The sequence below is a fragment of the Scomber japonicus genome, chromosome 1 (genome assembly GCF_027409825.1).
Source record: "Scomber japonicus isolate fScoJap1 chromosome 1, fScoJap1.pri, whole genome shotgun sequence".
In the NCBI taxonomy this organism is placed as follows: Eukaryota; Metazoa; Chordata; class Actinopteri; order Scombriformes; family Scombridae; genus Scomber; species Scomber japonicus.
Window position 1 is genome coordinate 33,504,240 of NC_070578.1, and position 20,178 is coordinate 33,524,417.

General features: G+C 40.9%; 1 protein-coding gene across 2 annotated transcripts in view; it reads left to right on the plus strand.

Moving 5' to 3' along the window:
- The window catches only part of lrp4 (low density lipoprotein receptor-related protein 4), a 124,159-nt gene that overhangs the window by 80,625 nt on the left and 23,356 nt on the right, over positions 1–20,178 (plus strand). For both annotated transcript variants that reach the window (XM_053335639.1, XM_053335719.1), the window contains exons 4-14: positions 6,442–6,555; positions 6,672–6,788; positions 7,930–8,058; positions 11,994–12,113; positions 12,326–12,451; positions 13,615–13,740; positions 14,575–14,709; positions 15,677–15,802; positions 16,298–16,528; positions 17,622–17,778; positions 18,381–18,598. In XM_053335639.1, coding sequence (XP_053191614.1) covers positions 6,442–6,555; positions 6,672–6,788; positions 7,930–8,058; positions 11,994–12,113; positions 12,326–12,451; positions 13,615–13,740; positions 14,575–14,709; positions 15,677–15,802; positions 16,298–16,528; positions 17,622–17,778; positions 18,381–18,598 — 1,599 coding nt within the window. The remainder of the gene's footprint in view (positions 1–6,441; positions 6,556–6,671; positions 6,789–7,929; positions 8,059–11,993; positions 12,114–12,325; positions 12,452–13,614; positions 13,741–14,574; positions 14,710–15,676; positions 15,803–16,297; positions 16,529–17,621; positions 17,779–18,380; positions 18,599–20,178) is intronic.

Below are 20,178 nucleotides of genomic sequence, written 5' to 3' on the forward strand. Positions count from 1 at the left end.
AGCCTGCCTACCAAACTGATGATGTTAGAGTTTGAAAGACATGGGGTTTTTCCCAGGCAGAGAGGCTCTAGTGTTATATGTTTTTTTTTTGTTTTCTTTGCACTTTAGGGAAAGTTTAGGATGCAATGTTTCTGGAGCGTAACCCAAGGAAGGGACTAAAAACACACATCCTGGGCTCTGCTGCTTCAATTTTAACTTTCCTTTTTTTAACATGTGTCTTCTGAATCACTCATTTTTATGAATTTGTAGCAATGTTTTAAGGTCAGAAATAGGGTTAGGTTAAGATTTTGGGGTTAAGAGGGCTGGGTCAAGAAGAAAGTCCTCACAAGCGTAGAAGTCCAAATGTGTGTGTGTGTGTTGTTCCATCAGTCTGTGTGTAATTAGTGGTCAAATCCTGTGAAGGCATCGTCCGCTTTTAGCCTCTGATGACTCAGAAGGCTTCATGTGTCCGGGCTGATCCGTGCGGATGGACACAGGATGCGGGCCAGTCGCTCCATCGCACTGTCAGTATCAGTACAGTGATGCAGTTTAATCACACTTAACACTGTTCACAGGGGGACAGAAATAGTTAGAGTGAGTGATGTTTTCCTGATGGAAACAACACATGGCAGAAAGAAACAGGCAATGTCCTTTAACTTTTATCTACTGATCAGTGCAGCGTGTTGTTTCCCTTCCAACATTAGAGTCACACAAAGAGCTTGATTGCAAATGATTTTCCACAAGCATCAAGACTTTAATCAATAAGATGACCATTGATAACACATAGTTGTACCATTTAGATTTGTTGGAAAAGGCTCTAATCTTTCAAACAATCTGTAGACACACATACACACATTTACATTTTACAGACATTAGATCTTAGTTCAAATACCTGGACAAAGGACTCTGTAAAGTCATTATCCTTTTCTTGACATCCATTAATAGTATGTAGTAGAGAGGCAAAATGTTTGGGGACAAATAAGTGAGTAAAGGTTCCAGGTCAGACTCAAAATAGTTTCATACTCATGTTAGCTCCAAGGCTACTGTGACCCCTGACAATGACCCTCGGACATTTTGACCTGTTGGGGGCGCTAGATAAACATTTTGAGGATATCAAAAGTAAGAGTTATCCTCTGGTGACCATGAATGTTTATACCAAACTTTATTGTAATCCATCCAGTGTTGTCGAGACATTCAAGTGTTGGATTGACAGACAGTATTGCTGTTGCCATGACACTAGTGTGCCCATAAATTTGAATATGACTATTTTAAATGATCTACAATGTTAATGGTTGATAGTGGCGTCTGTGGGCTTTATTGTGACAATAATAAGTTGGCGAAGCTACTTCAGGCTCTCCCAGTATACACACTGATGTTGGCAGTGATTGCTCTATAATAGCTCCTCCTTATAGTCTGAGACCTCATGTAGCTTTACAGCAGATACAGGTTAGCTCTTTCTCTTCTCACTGTTTTTTTTTCTTATCTGTTCGTTATCCTGTGATGTGTGTTGACCCACATACTGTATCAGCAGCCAGACATTGAATCACTTCCTGATGGGGGGTCTGTCTGCTGCGAGTCGACCATGAATTTTTCATTCTCTTGCAGAGTAAATTCCCCTCCCTCCTTGCCTCCCCTTTCCCCCCTAACTACTTATTATTTCATGCTTCTTTTCTTTCTCTTCAGTTTTTCTCTTACGCTGGTCTGTCTTTCACCTCCCAACACTTTTTTTTGTATGTGTGTGTCTGTGTGTGTGTGTGTGTGTGTGTCTCGCCGCGATGCAGTGGTTTTATTTCATTATTTAGAGACAGGGAGACAATCCTCCATGCTCGGCTGGAACTGAAGCAGTTGTCAAGTTTTCAGACAAACATATACTCAGGTGTGTCTCGGTGCAGATGTGTGTGTGTGTGTGTGTGTGTGTGTTTGAACATATTCAGGACTCCTGAAGTTGAAAAGATATTTCACAGAAAGAAAGAAAAAAAAACACACACACCACACACACACACACATGCAGGAAAGCCTGGTAATGACTCCCTTTGCCCTTTGCCCTTTGACATTTGGCTGCTGTGTGAATGATGAGCATCTTGAGGGCTTGTTGACCTTCGACCTCTCTCTGTTTACCTCGCTGATGGGAGGGGAGACAGCATGGGAGAAAGAGAGAGGGGGAGGAGGAGAATCAATTATTTTCCAACAAGTTGAATAATAGATTGAATGAGTGTATTTGTCGATAGTGCAAAGAAAATTAAATTTTCATTTGGACCAGCCGGCAGGCTTTTGTGGTTTTCTGCTTTTTTTGGGGAGGGCGTTCTGGCTGAGGGGAAGGTCAGCTGCGGTTTATCAGTCGAGAGCGGAGCCTGACAGATAATGAGCCGATATGAGCTTATCACACATTTATCATATCGTCATATACTGTATGTTGGCTGATAACGAGAAATGCCAGAGATGTATTTGAGGTCATGTAGAAATGAGAACACTGACTATGTTTCTTTTCATATCGTTGGCTCATATTATTCAATAATCAAATTTAAGGATCCACATGGAAACTGTTACTGTTTAAAAACAAGCATGTGCCAATTAAGATCATTTTTAACCTTCAAATATCAATACTAGCATCAGCCTCAAAAATCCAAGGTCTTTAGGTCTCTAGATTTTGGATGTTAGCTTAAAGGCTCATTACACTCAAATTGTAATGACCCAACAAATAAACAGAAACCTAATTAAAGATAATAGATAGTTTCAGTTTACATGCTGGGATTTCAGGATATCACCTTTTTAATATTTGTGTTTCCACTCCAACACAATGGAGATGAATCGTTTCTCTCTCACTGTATTAAAAAATGTCAATAAAAAAATCTCAGCAGCAACATCTCGCTCCAGGAGCAATTTCTCTTTTAGTTACTGGAGATCATTCAAAGACCTCTCTGTCAACAGTTTGTTATGGGACTATTTATTCAGTACAGATAACTGTGGGCTGTGTGACTTATCACTGCTTGGAGCACCACAAACACGTTATATCCACCTCCATTGATTTGTGCAGGTGCAGAAATCGCAGAGATGGATATCTGACAAAAAATTTGGCATATAAAACTAAAACTATTTGAAAATATGTTTTCCTGTTATTTGGATAAACTGACCCTTTATGAACACTGCATCCTTAAAGTCTGTGTCTATATCAAGAAACATTTGCTACCAATGTGCAGATACAGGAATATACTATATATAAGGGTGTTTACAGAATTAAATGGTAAAGAAATGGTAAATGGAAAACATAGTCTATTATTGGGCATATAAATATAATAAACATAACAAATAAGAATATCAGCTGTGTTCTTAACCTTAATATAAAAGCTTTTTTTTTTTAATTTACTCATCTAAAATATAACATAGCATCTTTAAATGATCTGCTATGTGTGTTAATAATCATGTCACTCATGTCTCCGGTAGTTTTGACTGTTGCTGCGGAGCTCCAACACACCTCGAGAAGAGATGAAAAATCTAACTGAAATGAAGGAAAGCTTCATCTTCTTCTTTGTCCGTCCCTCCACTCCACTCTGAGGACATCCCTCTGCTTCTGCCTGTCCTTATCTCTCTCTGTTTGTCTCAGCTGTCTAACACTCTCATACAGAAGTGATAAATTATAGATTACCTCCCGCCTGGGTCCATCCATCATTGGATCTCCTTGACGAACCTGTTTACTCGGCCTCAGGCGGGCATGGCTGGGATTTGCCATTGATTTGCGGTGGTAAGATTTGAAGGCAGTGTTTTTTTGAAAATTCGGTCTTTTATGATTAAAGAAGTAAGGTGGAGACGTTGTTTGGATAAGTGAAAGAGTTGGAAACTGAAACAGTCAATGTTGTGGTGCTAAAAGGTCGGTGGAGGGAGTGACTACCATCTCAGTGCATCGTCAGGGCTGTTGTTATGAATGACAGATGTGTCTTTTATCTCCAGACTCAACTCAAGGTTAACTGACTTTTTCTTATATACAGCAGCCAGGATTTCCAATAAAGACATAAAACAGGCTGCTAGATGTCAGGTTTTGTATATTACAGTCTGAAATCAAGCTGCTTTAAATTTAAAGCAACTTTGGATTTGTTGAGAGAAAACAAAAAACTGCTTTTTTTATTCAGTTTATCATTTCCTGAAATTTACTCTTGAGCAGAAGAGCTTGGACCTTTTTAAGTAGCAAGTTACACATGTCAACATACATATTCTGTATAGTAGGGCTGTTCTGGGTCAGGGTTAGGGCAAGTTTAAAGGACCATTACTAGCTAAAATAAACCTGATCAAATGTCTGTCTTTTCTTTGTTGGACTCTACTGTGTTTTGTCCACCTCAGTCTGCTTTACCTCACCTCTGCTTAAGATCATTGACATCATCAACAGCTGAAATATTCCCTATTAAATTGTCACTTCAATTTCAATCACTCAGTTGAACTATCATTCATATCATATTGATAATTAAGGATTCAAGGAGGATTCAAGGAAGCTTTATTGTCATTGCCACAGCATGTACTAGACATGGAGGGAAACAAAATACCGTTTACACTACACTCCCACCTAAAAACATATAAAGTTTATTAACATGATAGTTTTATACCAGCACCTCAAAGTGTTTTAAAATGCATGAAGGATAAGATGGGTCCGAGTTAGCACACTACAACTGTTATTCCAATGTATCAGATATGTATTTAATTAACATTTAAGTAAATCTTCTGTTTCTCTCAGCATTTTGAGAGACTATGGTGATTGGACCTTCTGACCCTCTAGGGGCATCATTGCATCTGGTGCACTCTGAGAGCAAACTTAAGAGGTTATATATGTAAAAATAAAAAATAGAAAATTGTTCTGTGTTGTGCTTTAGTATTTTAACTACTGGTTGTATAGGTATGAATGGTGATGACACCCACAAAAAGGTTGCACCCACAAAACATGGGAAATATATTTTACCAGTTCATAAAGCACCAATGTCCATATTTCAGCTCTGAAACAAAGAGAGCAGAAGCTGAACTAGTTGATCAGAGTAGCTCTGGTGCAGGATGAGATGGTCTGCTTAATGTTTTGGAGTGTGTACAGACATGTTTGGCTCTCTATGAAACTGGTGATATCAATGAGACTATGGTGAGCCGCCACAGTCTATATAATTAAAAGGAATCACTGCTTTAAGTATTGGATCGGATTTGCTATTAGCAGATAACCGATGGAAAAGGATCAGGACCAAAGAAGACATGATCGGGACATTGCTGCTGCATAGTTAAAACATGGTGGACTAAAATGTGCAAAGGGGAAATGTGTTTCCCTTTTCATGTTTTGTGCAGCAGGTTTTTGATGTCACACAGCCCCAGAATCAGCTAATGGTCCAAACTTTGTGTGAGCAGATAAAGAATATTCATATTTCCAACGTATGACTAAATACAACTCAAGGGTTGGGATTCTGCCTGCCCCCTGCTCTCCTATTGGTCAGGAGCATTGTCTGTCTGGGGTTTTTTTTTGTTAATACAAGAATTATAGCCCAATCAATACCATATTTTGAGACTAATACTGATATAGATAATTTAGAATAACATAAAAAAAGATATATATGCCAGTATTTGTAACACAAATCTTTAAAGCAGTTTTTTTTGTCAAGGATCCCTCCAATTTTGCTATTAAAGAGTTGTGACAACATGATGTACAGACGTAGGGTATTTTTAAATTGATGGATTAAGTTCTTGTAACCGATGTCTACTTGTGAGGCCAACAGGGACGAGGATTGAAAGAGACGCAGTGCTTGTTGCCACATTTTGGTTAAAAATATGGAAATTTGAAACATACTCAGGATGAGGACTATGCTTCTCTTTTGGGTTTTAGGAGTTTATGTTCTATTTAAATCCCTTTTTCCACCATGAGTACTTGTGACTATTGGCATCAGTTGTAACTAACATGAATTCAGGCTGACCGCAGCCTCTGCGCTGTCTGAGGAACAGAACTACAAACTTTTTACGGCCACCTTCTAAGTTGTTTTGTGGCTTTATGTCTCTTACTCGTCATGGAAGAGTGTTATATAAATACAATCATTGTTATCAGAGCAAATGTTTTCACTCGGATCTGTCTTCTTCTCAGCAATGCCACACACACACACACACAGATGCTCATGATGGGTTTTTTTTAGCTTTCCTTTTCACTGCGTTACAGCGACAGTTGATCGGGGTGTGTTTTGCGCTGAGGTCGACCCACAGGATATTCTGTCATTGAGTCTTTGAGCTCTGGCCTGAAGCCTTGGGAGGATTCAGCCTGTTGCTCTGAGCCTGACATGAAAGGCCACATTCTCCCTGGTGTTAGTACAGCTGTAGATATAATGTCAGCAGAGCTCAAGGACAGCTGCCTCTTATCACATTCTTATACAGTGTCTGCCTTTTTTTTTTTCGCTTTTGTTGTATCCTTATTATCTGTCCTCTGAAACCTATCTCTTCATATTTTTCTCTCTCCAGCTCCCAGGGAGTGCGAGGAGGACGAGTTCCACTGCCAAAACGGCTACTGTATCCGCAGCCTCTGGCACTGTGACGGAGACAACGATTGTGGGGATAACAGTGATGAGCAGTGTGGTGGGTACACACACACAAACACACACACACACATGAACACCAGCATGCAAGCAGTAGCCATTTAAACTGTGTTGTAATATACATATGTTTATTGTATTTTTTCCTTTTCCTGTCAGACATGCGTAAATGTTCAGACAAGGAGTTTCGCTGCACAGATGGCAGCTGTATCGCTGAGCACTGGTATTGTGACGGAGATACGGACTGTAAAGATGGATCAGATGAGGAAAACTGCCGTAAGTTACTCTGTATGTGTGTGTGTGAAAGAAAGAAAGAAAGAAAGAGACAGGCTGAATTATAGTTGATGCTGCGAAACTCTCTGTTTTGGGCCTTCATCCACAATAGGTCAATATTATTCTACCACCAAAGCATATATATTATTAAAACACTTTACATAATGGATACAATCGTCTTAGCAACTAAAACTTGCCAAAAACTGTAAAGTTTCAGTCATAGATGTTGTGTAGAAAGTTTAGAGGCCAAATTTCAGACACCTCCAGCTCTCTCTGTCATCACCTATTTCAGTCAGTATGATGATCACAGTCCAGATGTTGGAATATCTTTTTAGTATAAAAGCATAAAAAGACTCAACACACCTGGTCTTTTTGAATGTCAAAAAACACACATTGATTACCCCCTCAAAAAAGAAAGGGAAAAAAAGAAAAAGTGAAGGTGCAGTGTGTCTCTATGGAACCATCTTCAGCTAAGAATAGACAAAAGCTAAAAGCGATATTTTATAATTGGGCCATTTCAGAAAATTAATTGGCTACAGTTGTCGGCCTTTAAAAGTCATTTAAATGAGAAACCTGATTCCCAGAATTGATGTAATTTAGAGAAACATGTCCAGAAGTTTTGCTGGTCATGTAGGCAGTAAATTGATTTTCTAATAGAGCGTCATTAAAACTTTAGACAGTGACTTGTATTAAACATATTCAATCCAAAAGTCAAATTAAGAAATAATTCTAGGTAACTCAATTTCCACAGCTAAATAAAAGGTCATTTGTTAGATTCAAACAGGACAAACGTCTCTGTGTGACGTCAGTCCAGACAAAAAAAAAAAAATCAAAAACTCTTCAGTCTGCAGCATCATGATTCGAAACTGTGGCAGCCAGAAGGGGGAAGAAATCTGGATACTGATCAGCTGCATGTGAACGTAGATCTGAGAGTAACCAGATTACTACGGAGCATGTAATCATTGTGTGTGACTTAAGAGAGGGGGGGGGGGGGGGGGGCTTCTCTTTCATTTCAGTTAGAGTTTCTGACAGACTCAACAGATAAGAGTTGAAGCTTCAAAGTGCCTCAGACAGCCAACTGCTTGCTCCATCTCTTCCAGCATCAGCATCTGTTTAACATGAGTGTGTATGTGTGTGTGTGTAGCTTCAGATGTTATGACAGCCACCTGCAGCGTGGAGGAGTTCCAGTGCGCATATGGCCGCTGTATCCTGGACATCTACCACTGCGACGGAGACGACGACTGCGGGGACTGGTCGGATGAGTCGGACTGCTGTAAGATCGCCATCACTCACAAACTCACAAACACATTCCTGAGTCACCAAGAGCTCATGTTAACTTCAGAAAATCTTCCCCCTCAGCCACTAATCCACTTTCAGACATTATCAGATATTCCAGGAGTCAAATTGGGATGTCAGAGACTAAACTCTTTTTTAAAAACATTACATTTTTGTTAAATTTAATCTTAAACCCAGGTTCTAATCTTCAACCAACTCCGTGTACAAGTTAAGATTTCACTTTAATCTCAGATGCAAACTTGATTGAAGTCCTAAAACAAAACACATTGTTTTAGTGCAGTGGCTGGTCCATAAAGCTCTGTTTTCTGCTTGCACACACATGCACAGATGAACACACACACACACACAGACGCACACACACACACACACACACTTTAGGATCCATGGCAGGTCCCACAGCTCTTACTAAACAGTGTCTTGTTCAGTAGAAGAAGATGAGACTGGTCTTTGTCGTCTCCTCCATGCTGTCGGACGAGATTGAAGATGTTGCGTCGTTCCCTCTGGCAAACATCTTTCCTCTCTCCTTCTCTTCTTCTTCTCTGCCCTCCCCCCACCCCCCCACCCCCACACACTCTCTCTCTCTCTTTCTCCTTCTGTGTGTCCTGATAGTTTCACTGAACATCTGTCCCAAACCCAAATCACAATGACAAGTTGTCATGTCCTGGAGCTCATTGCACCAGCGCAACTGAAGTGTACAAGTACAATACAGACTCATCCGAACAGAAAATTTAAATTAGACACATAAAACTTTCAGGAGTAAAAACCGCAGTTGAAAGAGATGTGTTATGTGACAGAATGGATTTTCATTACAGACTACAGTTTTATTTTTTTATAACATTCTCCATTCAAAAAGCATGTCAGGTCTTGTGACTACGTTATTGTGTAGTCGTCGAATATCAAACAACCCCCCATTCCAGAATTTTCAGAATAAAGGCCAACTTTGTTTTTTAAGTCATAAATATTCAGCGTTATCCACATCTAACTGCTTTAATAAGAGATGCCTCTACTGTCCAAGGCCCAACTGCACAAAATGCAGCTTTAGTGTCAAAACAAAGTGTAGTTTCATGGTAAGGTTTATTGTCGACGTCATGTTTTGATGTTCAGTCGACTGCAGGTTGCACGCAGGAACAGCTGCTGTTTGTAGGCTGCGTCTGTCAGAACTGGAATACACTCTATCCGTTAGATCTTTTCTGTCACTGTAACACACACACACACACACACACACACACACTCACATACACTCACTCACATATGGAGAGTAAAGCCATGGTCCTGATTAACTGAGTATCATGTTTCGCTCTCCTCCTCAATCCAGAGACGCTGCCTGCTGCTGACAAATCTCTCAGCATCTCACTCCTCGTTCTCTCGGCTCTGATTTCTTACATATTCGTTTCATTCGCTCATTGTCTACAACAGCCCACCCTATCTTTCTCTCTTTCTCTCTTTCTCTCGTTCTCTCTTTCTCTCTGGTTCTTTCTCTCTCACACACACACAGACTCTCATACGCAGTGGTCTCCCCCCTTTGATGTGTTTATCTGCAGTGCGATAAGCACAGCTTCAAGGTTCCGTACCATCGTTTGATCATCAGTAAGGTCATGTTAGTCGAGTGAGCCGCTCTGTTTCTCTCTCGTCTCCTCCCAAATCCAGGTTTTTTAATTGCTTGCCTAGCTTCTGAAGTGTTTAACATTTTTGGGCAAAGTTGAGTGGGCATCAAAGCTTTCAAAAAAGATTTAAAGAAGAGGCAGATAGGCCCCACGCTCCTTTACAAATGCTTAAGTCAAAATACTGTGGCACAGATCAGATCCGGATTAGAGCACAGACACTCACTTCTTAAAAGTCTGAAAAAAGTTTGAAATGATAAAGATTTCAAGAGAAACTCAAACAGGTCAAATGTTTTAAATCCTGTCAGCAGAGAATAAACACTGACTTTATATTTTATACTGTAACATGTTTAGTGCATCAAGGTCCATCCCATCTGATGTAAAGAAACCAGCTGGACTTCATGTCGCTTAACGATTCATTTCCTGCTGTCCTTCACTCTTAAATTACCTTCTTTTTTTTCTCTTTTCTTTTTTTTTTGGTCTCCCAGATTTGGTTTAAAGATGGTAAATAAAATAAAAAATAAAAATGTCAGTTTTTAGTCTCGTGAATTAAACGTTATGAATATATTTATAAAAAGTCCGAAGATTTCTTGGCTTCGTGAAACATGTAAATAGTTTGTGGACACACGCACGCCCGCACGCACACACGCGCACACACACACACACACACACACACACACACACAGAGGAGGCATTCCTCAGAGGCATAAGACAGCCCATCCTCAGACAGCATTCCTTGGCATCGAGTCTCCAGACACATGAAGGGCGCTTTGTTAGAGAAAAAGTCTCTCTCTCTCTCTCTCTCTCTCTCTCTCTCTCTCTCTCTCTCTCTCTCTCTCTCTCCCTCTCCCTCTCCCTCTCCCTCTCTCTCTCTCTCTCTCTCTCTCTCTCTCTCTCCCCCTCTCTATCTATCTCTATCTCTATCTCTCTCTCCTTTTCTCTGTCGTTCACACACATACACACACATATCCAAAAACACTCACACTTGCATGCCTCGTTACCGCTTGCAAACACTGATACTGCTTTTGGCTGCATAGCTGAGTAGATGAAAGAGCATGGTTGGTATGGTGTGTGTGTGTGTGTGTGAGAGTGTGTGAGTGTGTGAGTGCATGAGGGGGAGAAAAAGAGAGAAACAAGGAGAGAGATAAAGGGTGGATGAATCATTTCAGTGTGTGTGGGCGTCAGTGTTCGTCGGCGTCCCACGCTGATTCTGGTTGCCTATGAGTCTCTCTCTCTCTCCCTTTTTCTCTCTCTCTCTCCCTCTCTCTCTCTCTCTCTCTCCCTCTCTCCCTCTCTCCCTCTCTCTCCCACTCTCTCTCACTCTCTCTATCTTTCTCCGTGGGAGAGCCACCTGCTGTTTTGATCATCTCTGTCTTCTCTCGCCCAGCTGATAAGCCTGCACAGGGATGCTTGAAGCCTCTACCACATCTCTCTCTTTCTCTTTCTCTCTCTCTCTCTTACCCTTTTCTTTCCCTGCATTTCCTCGCTTGTCGTTTTCCTTATCTCAAGCCCACTGTACCTTCAATGGGAGCCGACTCGTGCTGTCAGAAGGAAACATGTCAAAGAAATACATACACGCACACACTTGGGATTTAAGATGCTTATGTTGGATTCAGCTTTAATCTTCTCGTCCACCTCCAGTCTCATCTGCTGCCAGTTTGAGCTCCACTTTGATCTGATTGCATGTAGTGATGTGGTGGGAAATTTAAAGGTGGCTCAGCTATGATTTCTAGTCAGAGATGATCATAAGGCAGCCAAAATAAACAGAACCAATTAGTGTTTATGGGAAAAGAAATATGACTGGTGTGGTGTAAAACATAGTCTTTCTCTCTTTGCATGTTTAAGCTCTTTTATTTCCTTTCCTCATTTTCTGGTATTTCTATGTACAGCAGAATGTCATGGTACAGTGCTTAATCTCTGTACATATGACAGCAAAGCTTTTAATTTCATAGTATATGTTTTATCGTCAAGCCTTTCAATTGTTTTAAAAATGTGAAAAAAGCTTGTCAAAATGTCCTTAATTCCTTTTCTCTGATTAACATGCCCACAGATATTTAATATGCAATGATGTTAAAATAATTAAAACAGCAAATCTTTACATTTAAGAATCTGTAATTAAGAATCTGTAATTAATCTGCATTTGGACTCATCCTAAACGATATTAGACACATTAACTCCACAGATTTTAAGATATTAAAGATTGTTATCGCCCTATAAATGTGGTTAAACTACATCTGGAATGTTGTCTGCTGCAGGTTATGTTTCTAATGTGTGTTATTGTGTGTGTGTGTGTGTTTGTGTGTGTGTGTAGCCTCCCACCAGCCCTGCAGATCAGTTGAATTCATGTGCAGCAGTGGGATGTGCATCAATGCTGGCTGGAGGTGTGACGGCGAGTTTGACTGTGATGACCAATCAGATGAGAAGAACTGCAGTGAGTAGTTGTTTTTCTTCATTACTACAGAGCAAACCTCATTTTGTGCTCTCAGCTTTTGCCTCTACAATGTTTTTCATCTATGTGTGTATGATTATGTTAGTTTAAGTCTTGATGAGTCATGCTAGTGACAGAAAAACAAGTCAACCACTCAAATTAAAGGATATTTGTGTGTGTGTGTGTGTGTGTGTGTGTGTGTTTTTTCCTTGCAGCCACATCCATGTGCACAGCTGACCAGTTCCGCTGTGGAACTGGACGCTGTGTCCGGTTGTCATGGAGATGCGATGGTGAGGATGACTGCTCGGACCGCAGCGATGAAGAGGGCTGTGAGAAAACCGGTAAGACTGTGGTTGTTATCTTTTCTGAAGGCTAAATATAACACAAGCTTCAATCGTAGCCATGACAACGGCTCAGAACAGTCCCGCTCTACTGACAAACTCAGTCTTTTTTATTTATTTATTAATTTTTTTCTGTTGTGAATCACAGTTGCTTTCAAACAATAGACTGATCATCAGTTTGGCAATCCTCCTGTTACTGGTGGAAAGACTCCACCAACCTGCAGACAAACAACAGGACCTGGCCTCTATATTGAGATAGAAAGTGAGCAGTGAGCAGGCTGCAGTGAAAAGAGATGGAGAAAGATGGAAAGTTTTTTACTAGTTTTGGATATTATCCACTGGCATCCCGAGCCATGATGGAAAAGGAATTCCAGATCAATTTGCATGAACCTCTTGAACCCTATATATCACCTTAATTTACCCTTAAATAATATCACATTTAATTCACTTCATACAATCATTCCAAGTTTGTTTATGTATTTTTCTGAAGTTGTTTTCTGTGTTTGCTTGTTGCAGCTCTCCATTCATATGTAATTAAATATTCAAATCCATGATGTCATCTTCATAGCTGCACAGATTCATTAAATCAAAGTGTGTTCTGCATAATTTTATACAGTTTACCTGTAATTGAGACTGACATATTGGAGGTCTCTGGACACACTTGGATCTCTGTGAGACTCTCACATAAGTTGGTAATTAACATCCCATCCAGTGATGGACCCACTAGTGGGCCCAATGTACTAGAAGAGGTTAATGAAAAAATCCAAAATTAAACACTTGAGCTCGGATATGTTCTCAAAACTAAAAGTCTATTTTTTGTTTGAGTATCAATGTGTTGTCAAGTAAAGAGCAGACATAGAGATGAAGAGTTGCTATTACAGTCTTAACCGAGTTTGTGAAAACAGTTGACTGATTCTGACGGTTTTGTTGGACCAGTTCTGTGTGAAACTATTGTCTGAAAGATCCTCTTAAGTTAGGGGGTTGGCAATATGGGTCAAATATTTGTATTACGTTCCAGATATATGGTAATGTAATAGGTTTCCTTTCCTGTTCTATTGGGAAACCATCAAAAAGATAAAATTACCACATTGAAAGATTTATAACAGCAATCGTCTTATCACTCAGCCCTACTATAAATGTTGCTTCTCTTTGTCTTCACACAGAAAACCCTCCATGTGCTTCGGACCAGTTCCAATGTGGGAATGGACGTTGTATCGGTCAGAGGAAGGTGTGTAACGAGGCCAATGACTGCGGAGACGGGACTGATGAACACCCACATCATGACTGCCGTGAGTTCACAAACCATCATATGTGTTACGGTTTTAGGTCTGAACAGTTTATCTACCATTTGCTTTAAAGAAAGTACAGAATCTGCAGTTATTTTGATGGAAGGAGGCTACCATGACTGTGTTTTAAATCATGAACATTAACATGATTGAATGGAGACAATAGTCATTTGGTTAATTATCACTGTCATTACAAAGATGACACATCTTTAAAAACTTTCAAAGACAACTCCACATTACACAAACGGAACAAAGTCTCTTCTGGTTGGTTTTATATAATAAGATGTTACTACACTTTCAGGAATGCACTTCTCAAATTTTAATTGCAACCCTGCAATTTTGACATTTCAGTGGCAGGACTTTGCTCAGTAATTTCCATCATACCCATGCCATCTTATTTTATTTTTTTTGTGCGTGCATGAGGAAGTTTTAGAAAGAAAAAGATAATGTGGTCACCAAAAACATTTGGGTACGTCCTCTTGGGACCATTAATATCCACAGCAAATGGAAACTAAAATACCATGTAATCAACCCAATTATTAGTCAAGGTGAGATTTAGTCATCATGGTGGCACTAGAGGAATGGTTAGGACCACCCAGTGAGGATCGTGAACATTCAAGCTAATTTTCCTGACAATCTGGACTGTAGTTGTTGAGGTTTCTTGGTCTGGACGGGGCTAAACGACGTCACCGGTTTCAGACCTCACTGCTTGTGGGCCTAAAATATTTCAAGGCACACCACCAGATGAGTCAGATACTCTTTACAGTGTGTGGTTGTATTTATACTGAATCAGCATGCTGTGTTTATGTTCCTGTTATGTTTCCATGTGGTGTGCAGGTCCACGCTCCAGCGAGGGCAACTGTAACCAGAATAACGGAGGCTGCTCCCAGAAGTGTCAGATGGTCAGAGGACTGGTCCAGTGCACCTGTCATACTGGATACCGACTGATGGACGACGGCAGGACCTGCCAGGGTAACTCGGAGTGTGTGCGTGTGTGTGTGTGCGTGTGTGTGTGTGTGTGTGCATTACAATCTGACTTCAGAGTGAGCAAGCTGACAATGTCATTATTCATGACTTGCAGAGTTTAACAATCAATCAGTTGTTCGGTTACCTTGTATATTGCTGCCTCTGCATCGCCACTCTTTCCTGTCACTTGGGAGATTATGTGTTCAGATAACATGGGGAGTAACATACAGTATGTAACATGAGAAGATTAAGAGCCACATTATTCAGTCACTGAATCTTTTATTGCCAAAATCATAAGCTTAAATTTGACATCAGGGAGTCAGAGGCCCAAATAAGAAAATACTCCATAAGTATTCACACAAAACAGCAGCTCCTCTTTACAGTTTCCTGGCAAGAAGTAACTGGAGGAACCAAAATTATGAAAATAATGAAGTAAGGAGAAAAATACATGCAAGACAGAATAAAAAGAGCTGTACGCACTAGTACTATCATTAACCCTAAATGTGGTGTGGCTATAACATTTATCTCCATGTGATGCATTAAAGTTAATTAGGAGTTAGGAATTTATGTGTTCAATCATTTTTGTCATTTTGTCTTATTTCAGCAAGATACTTTCCAGAAGTATGAACCAATTTCCATGGAACTTATTGGAATGATTGAGTCTGAAGTGTTACAGCCAAAAGTTTCTAACTTATGGAGACGTAGTCAATCTAGACTTGATATTTGTTTCCAGATTCAAACAGTGTGCATTTGCAAGGTCATAAGATGAATGCCATTAAAATGTAAGCAACAGGAGTTCAGGTTTGGATGCAATAAGTTGGATGTGGACCTGTTCCACAGAGTTGTTCACCTTCAGCCACCTCTGGACCCCTATGTGTCTTGAATTCATTGTTAACCCTGCAGGAGTTTGACGCCAGCATCTCACTGTCCCCCCACCCTCCCCCTTTTCTCCTGCCTCTTTGGTTTATTCCAGATGTGGACGAGTGTGCTGAAGAGGGCTACTGCAGCCAGGGCTGTACCAACACGGAGGGGGGGTTCCAGTGCTGGTGCGTCCAGGGCTATGAGCTCCGGCCCGACAAGCGCAGCTGCAAGGCTCTGGGTAAAAACCACTGTACTATGTTTCAACCTTGACATGTGACCGCACAAAGTCGCCTGGGTTTGACCTCCAATAAAAACACGGTTGCATATTGTTTATACTTGCTTTAGCAGTAACTGTATCCGCTCCCTGCTCCGGGGTCTTGGACTCAGAATGAGGTTGGCTCGTTCTGTGGGTCTGGACTAGATTTAGATATGCTGCAGAGGTAGAGTGCAGGCCTGGTACAGCAGCCCATCAATCTGCTGCAGACCAGAGTTAAACCCAGGTCAGGACTCTCTGTCAGGCAGCTGCCAGGACCCAGACCCCCTCACCTTCAGTGAGATTAATGCTCACTGTTATTAAAACTGATTGTCGTAACTTTTTTTTGTCTCCTTCCTTTTTCGTTAGCTTCCAGCTTTCACTCTTATTTGGCCTCTGGCTGTTTTTCTTTCCTTTTTTAATTTGCAATGTCTCCATCTCTGTCTGTCTTTGTGTCTTTGTTTTTATTCCATCGTTCAGGTCCGGAGCCGGTGCTGTTGTTCGCCAACCGCATCGACATCCGTCAGGTTTTGCCACATCGCTCTGAGTATACCCTGCTGCTCAACAATCTGGAGAATGCCATTGCGCTGGACTTCCACCACAGCCGCGAGCTGGTTTTCTGGTCCGATGTGACACTGGACCGCATCATGAAGGCTAACCTCAACGGCTCCAACGTGGAGGAGGTCGTCTCAACCGGCCTGGAGAGCCCAGGTGGGTACGACAGCCAATAGGAAGCAGGTTCAGTTGCAGGACAAGAGGCTCATTCATCATTTTGTCCAATTTTTTCAACTTTCCTGCTTTGTTTCCAACTGCTCTCCCTCACTTCATCCATCACCTTGTTCATATATGAGTATGACATCAATTATAGCTCTTTTTTTTTTTACATGGTGCATCTTTGTTTTTTATCTCTTTCATGCTCTCTCTCAGTCTCAGTGTCTTGCATTTTTTTGGGATCTCGCTATCCCTGTCATTCTTTTTTTTATCATCCTTTTGGTTTTTCACTCTTCAGTAGTTTTGTCACTCTTTTGTTTACATCAATTCTCTCTTGTTATTTTACTTGCTCATCCTGTCTTCCTCTTTCTAAATTCAACAAGGTTTTATTTGCATCACAAAATATGTTTTAAAAGGATAAACTTAAGCAGAGTAAACTGATTTACAATACAAGTATAATAACACTTTTTGAATGTACAGCTTGTCAGCTTTAAAGGTGTTGGTAGGTGTATTTTGTTAAGCAGAGCCAGGCTTGTCACTGACCCGTTTCCAGTCTTTATGCTAATCTAAACTAAACACATCCATACTCAAGCATCAGACTTAATAACATCTGTACATTTGTTATGTCTCCTGTCCAGTTGTTTAACTGAAGAAGATGGCTTCAACTTTAATTGCTACATACTTGAAAACTTTCAACCAGAATGGACAGTGTAGTGATATGAAGAACATGTGCCGTAACAATAATAGCATGTGTTATTCATCACTGCACACACACAGGAGATTGGCATCAATCTTTTCATATTACTGTCAGAAAGCAAGTGTTTTTTATCAAAACTTGCAGTGTACCTTTTAAACAAAATGAGAAACTTTATTTAAAGAGTAACAGAAAAGAGAGAGAAAAAAAAAGTCTCCTTTCCCTTTGCCATTGTTAACAAATAATGCTTATCAGCTTTATTTAGGTTAGGGGATGTTGTGTTGCCAATAGCTGTTTAAAAAATAACAATACCCACATGTTAACAAACAATAATCAGGCAGAAACTCTTACCATACATACCAACAGTTTACCATAAAACATGTTCATATGCTGCTTTAGGTGGACTGGCCATAGATTGGATCCATGACAAATTGTACTGGACAGACTCTGGAACGTCCCGCATCGAGGTGGCAAACCTGGACGGCACGCAACGCAAGGTGCTGCTTTGGCAGAACATGGAGAAGCCTCGAGCCATCGCGCTGCATCCTATAGAGGGGTACGAGCAACCAACACACACACACACACATACCAACTGTATAATTCACAGCAGATGTTTTCAAATGTACACACACTCATATATACATATCCCCTCTGGATGTGTCCCAGTTGAAGTGTAGCAGCAGAGCAGGGATTAAAGTTTGGCAGCATAGCAGTGCCCACAGGCGAGCATCTGTGTGGAACAAGTATTTCATAAAAGAGGCAGCAGCTAAGTGTGTTTTCCTCCCTAGCTTCATATGCAGCAGTGGCAGGAGAGAGTTTTGGATGAAGCCCCAGAGAAATTTAAAGCTAGAAAACTCACTCAGCTTATTAGGTAGCTCATTTGCATGGAATAATTGAAAAATATCAAAAAAAGTAACTTCCCTCTGAGGCTGGTCAGAACAGATGAGTGATGATGAAGAGGACATGAGTGCCAAGGATAGAGGAGACTTTTTTTTTATAACCAACATCTGCTGTGTCTTGAATCCTAACAACAATCTGTTTACCTCTTGACCTTCAGTAGGATGCTATGAGAATCAGCTTATTCTGCTCAAATAGCTTCACTCCCACAAGTGTAGACAAATAAACTAACCGAGACTGTCCCATTTTTTTCCTCCTCAGTAAGATCTATTGGACAGACTGGGGCAACACGCCTCGCATTGAATATGCCAATATGGACGGCTCGAACCGGCGGGTCATCGCAGACACTCACTTATTCTGGCCAAATGGCCTCACCATCGACTACGCTGGCCGTCGCATGTACTGGGTGGACGCCAAGCACCATGTCATCGAAAAGGCAGACCTGGACGGACGCAATCGCAAAGCTGTCATCAGCCAAGGTTAATTCCCACCTGCTCCTGTAACACACTTTCAGTTTTCTATATTTTCTGGCAAAGGTTGGGTATACAAGATGAGTTGGGTTGGCTCCAGAGATATTATTAAGCCATTTTGGTTTCGCTTATCAATTCCTGAAGATCAAAGGACAAATTTCCCACCTTCTACCTTCACAGTTAACTATGTGGTTAGTTTTTACAATATGGTGGACTGTGGTTAGTGCCTGGAAGTGTGACTAAAACTTAACATTACTCCAAAAAAAAAACCCAACCTATATTATCACCTTGTAAACCTGAAACATGAAGCTTTGTCAGTCGTTCTCCAGGAACCTCAGAAGTCGCTGTGAACTGCAGGGAAGCAGAAGAGATGTGGTGTACAGAGGTCTGGCCGAGGTTCACATTCTCATAAATCACACACACACACACACACACACACACACACACACACACACACACACATAGACGAATGTGGTAGATATAGGATACAGCACACTGACGCTACTTCATTATACCGTGTGGAGTTAATCAGTGCCATATTTCCATTTAAAAGCATATGCATGTGCCCACCACTGAAATACACACACATATACACACATCTCATAAATGACAACATAAAGCCTTGCGTGCCTCTGTTTATGTTATTGGGTCCTGCAGTGAAGCTGGAGAGTGTGTATATGTGTGTGTGTGTGTGTGCACGCGCACTAAATTAGGGGATCTGGCATTTACTAATACAAGCAGGCAGCCTACTGATCCGTCAGACAGACACACACATACACTCTGAGCTGCTTCTGAGGCCTTGTGTTGCTGTAAGATTTGTTTCCCAGGTTTTGACTGATCATTTTCATCTGTTTCATCTCTACAATCTCTGCAAACAGCAGGACACCCTGTTTACTGTAGGTTGGTGGTGTCATGATTTAATCCAGCAGTGATACATGGGCTGGGCAGTGGCAGCAGCCCAGCTTGTCATGCTGGCGCTGGAGTTACAGCGACAGAAACACTGAGAGGCAGGAGGACAACAGTCAGTTATTGCAAATTTCCAAATCTATCCAGTTGCCTTTCCAACCTCACATCAGTATGCCGAAATAATGCGTGTAATTTAACCTCCACTACAGGCTTGAAGGTGAGCCACTGAGTCATCAATGCCCCTCAGCGCAATTCGGTCATCTATGTTTTTACTCAAATTATGTTTACACGCCTAGGTGTCTGTCTGTCAGCAGGCAATACCACATCAGCGGATTTCCGTGAAATTTGGTGGACAGTCCTGCCACATAAAAAGGAAACAAATCCAAGAAACATTAGGATTTGAGTAATCTGGAGATTTTCAGACACTTAAAACAAATTATGTTTTAGCAGTAGCTGTGAAATAAACAGAAAGTATATTCTGATCATTAAAGGGTGTTTCCAGGGTCAAGAAAACAGTTTAAAATAATTGCAAAAGTTGATGCGAGCCACAAATTTGATACGTATTATCATATTAAGATTTGTGAAGTGTGAACAGAGGTCTGAGCCCACAGTGTGTGCCTTCGGCCCTGTGAGCTCTCCTTAATGATGTGTGCTCTCAGGATAAAAGGCTGTAATTGGCCCTG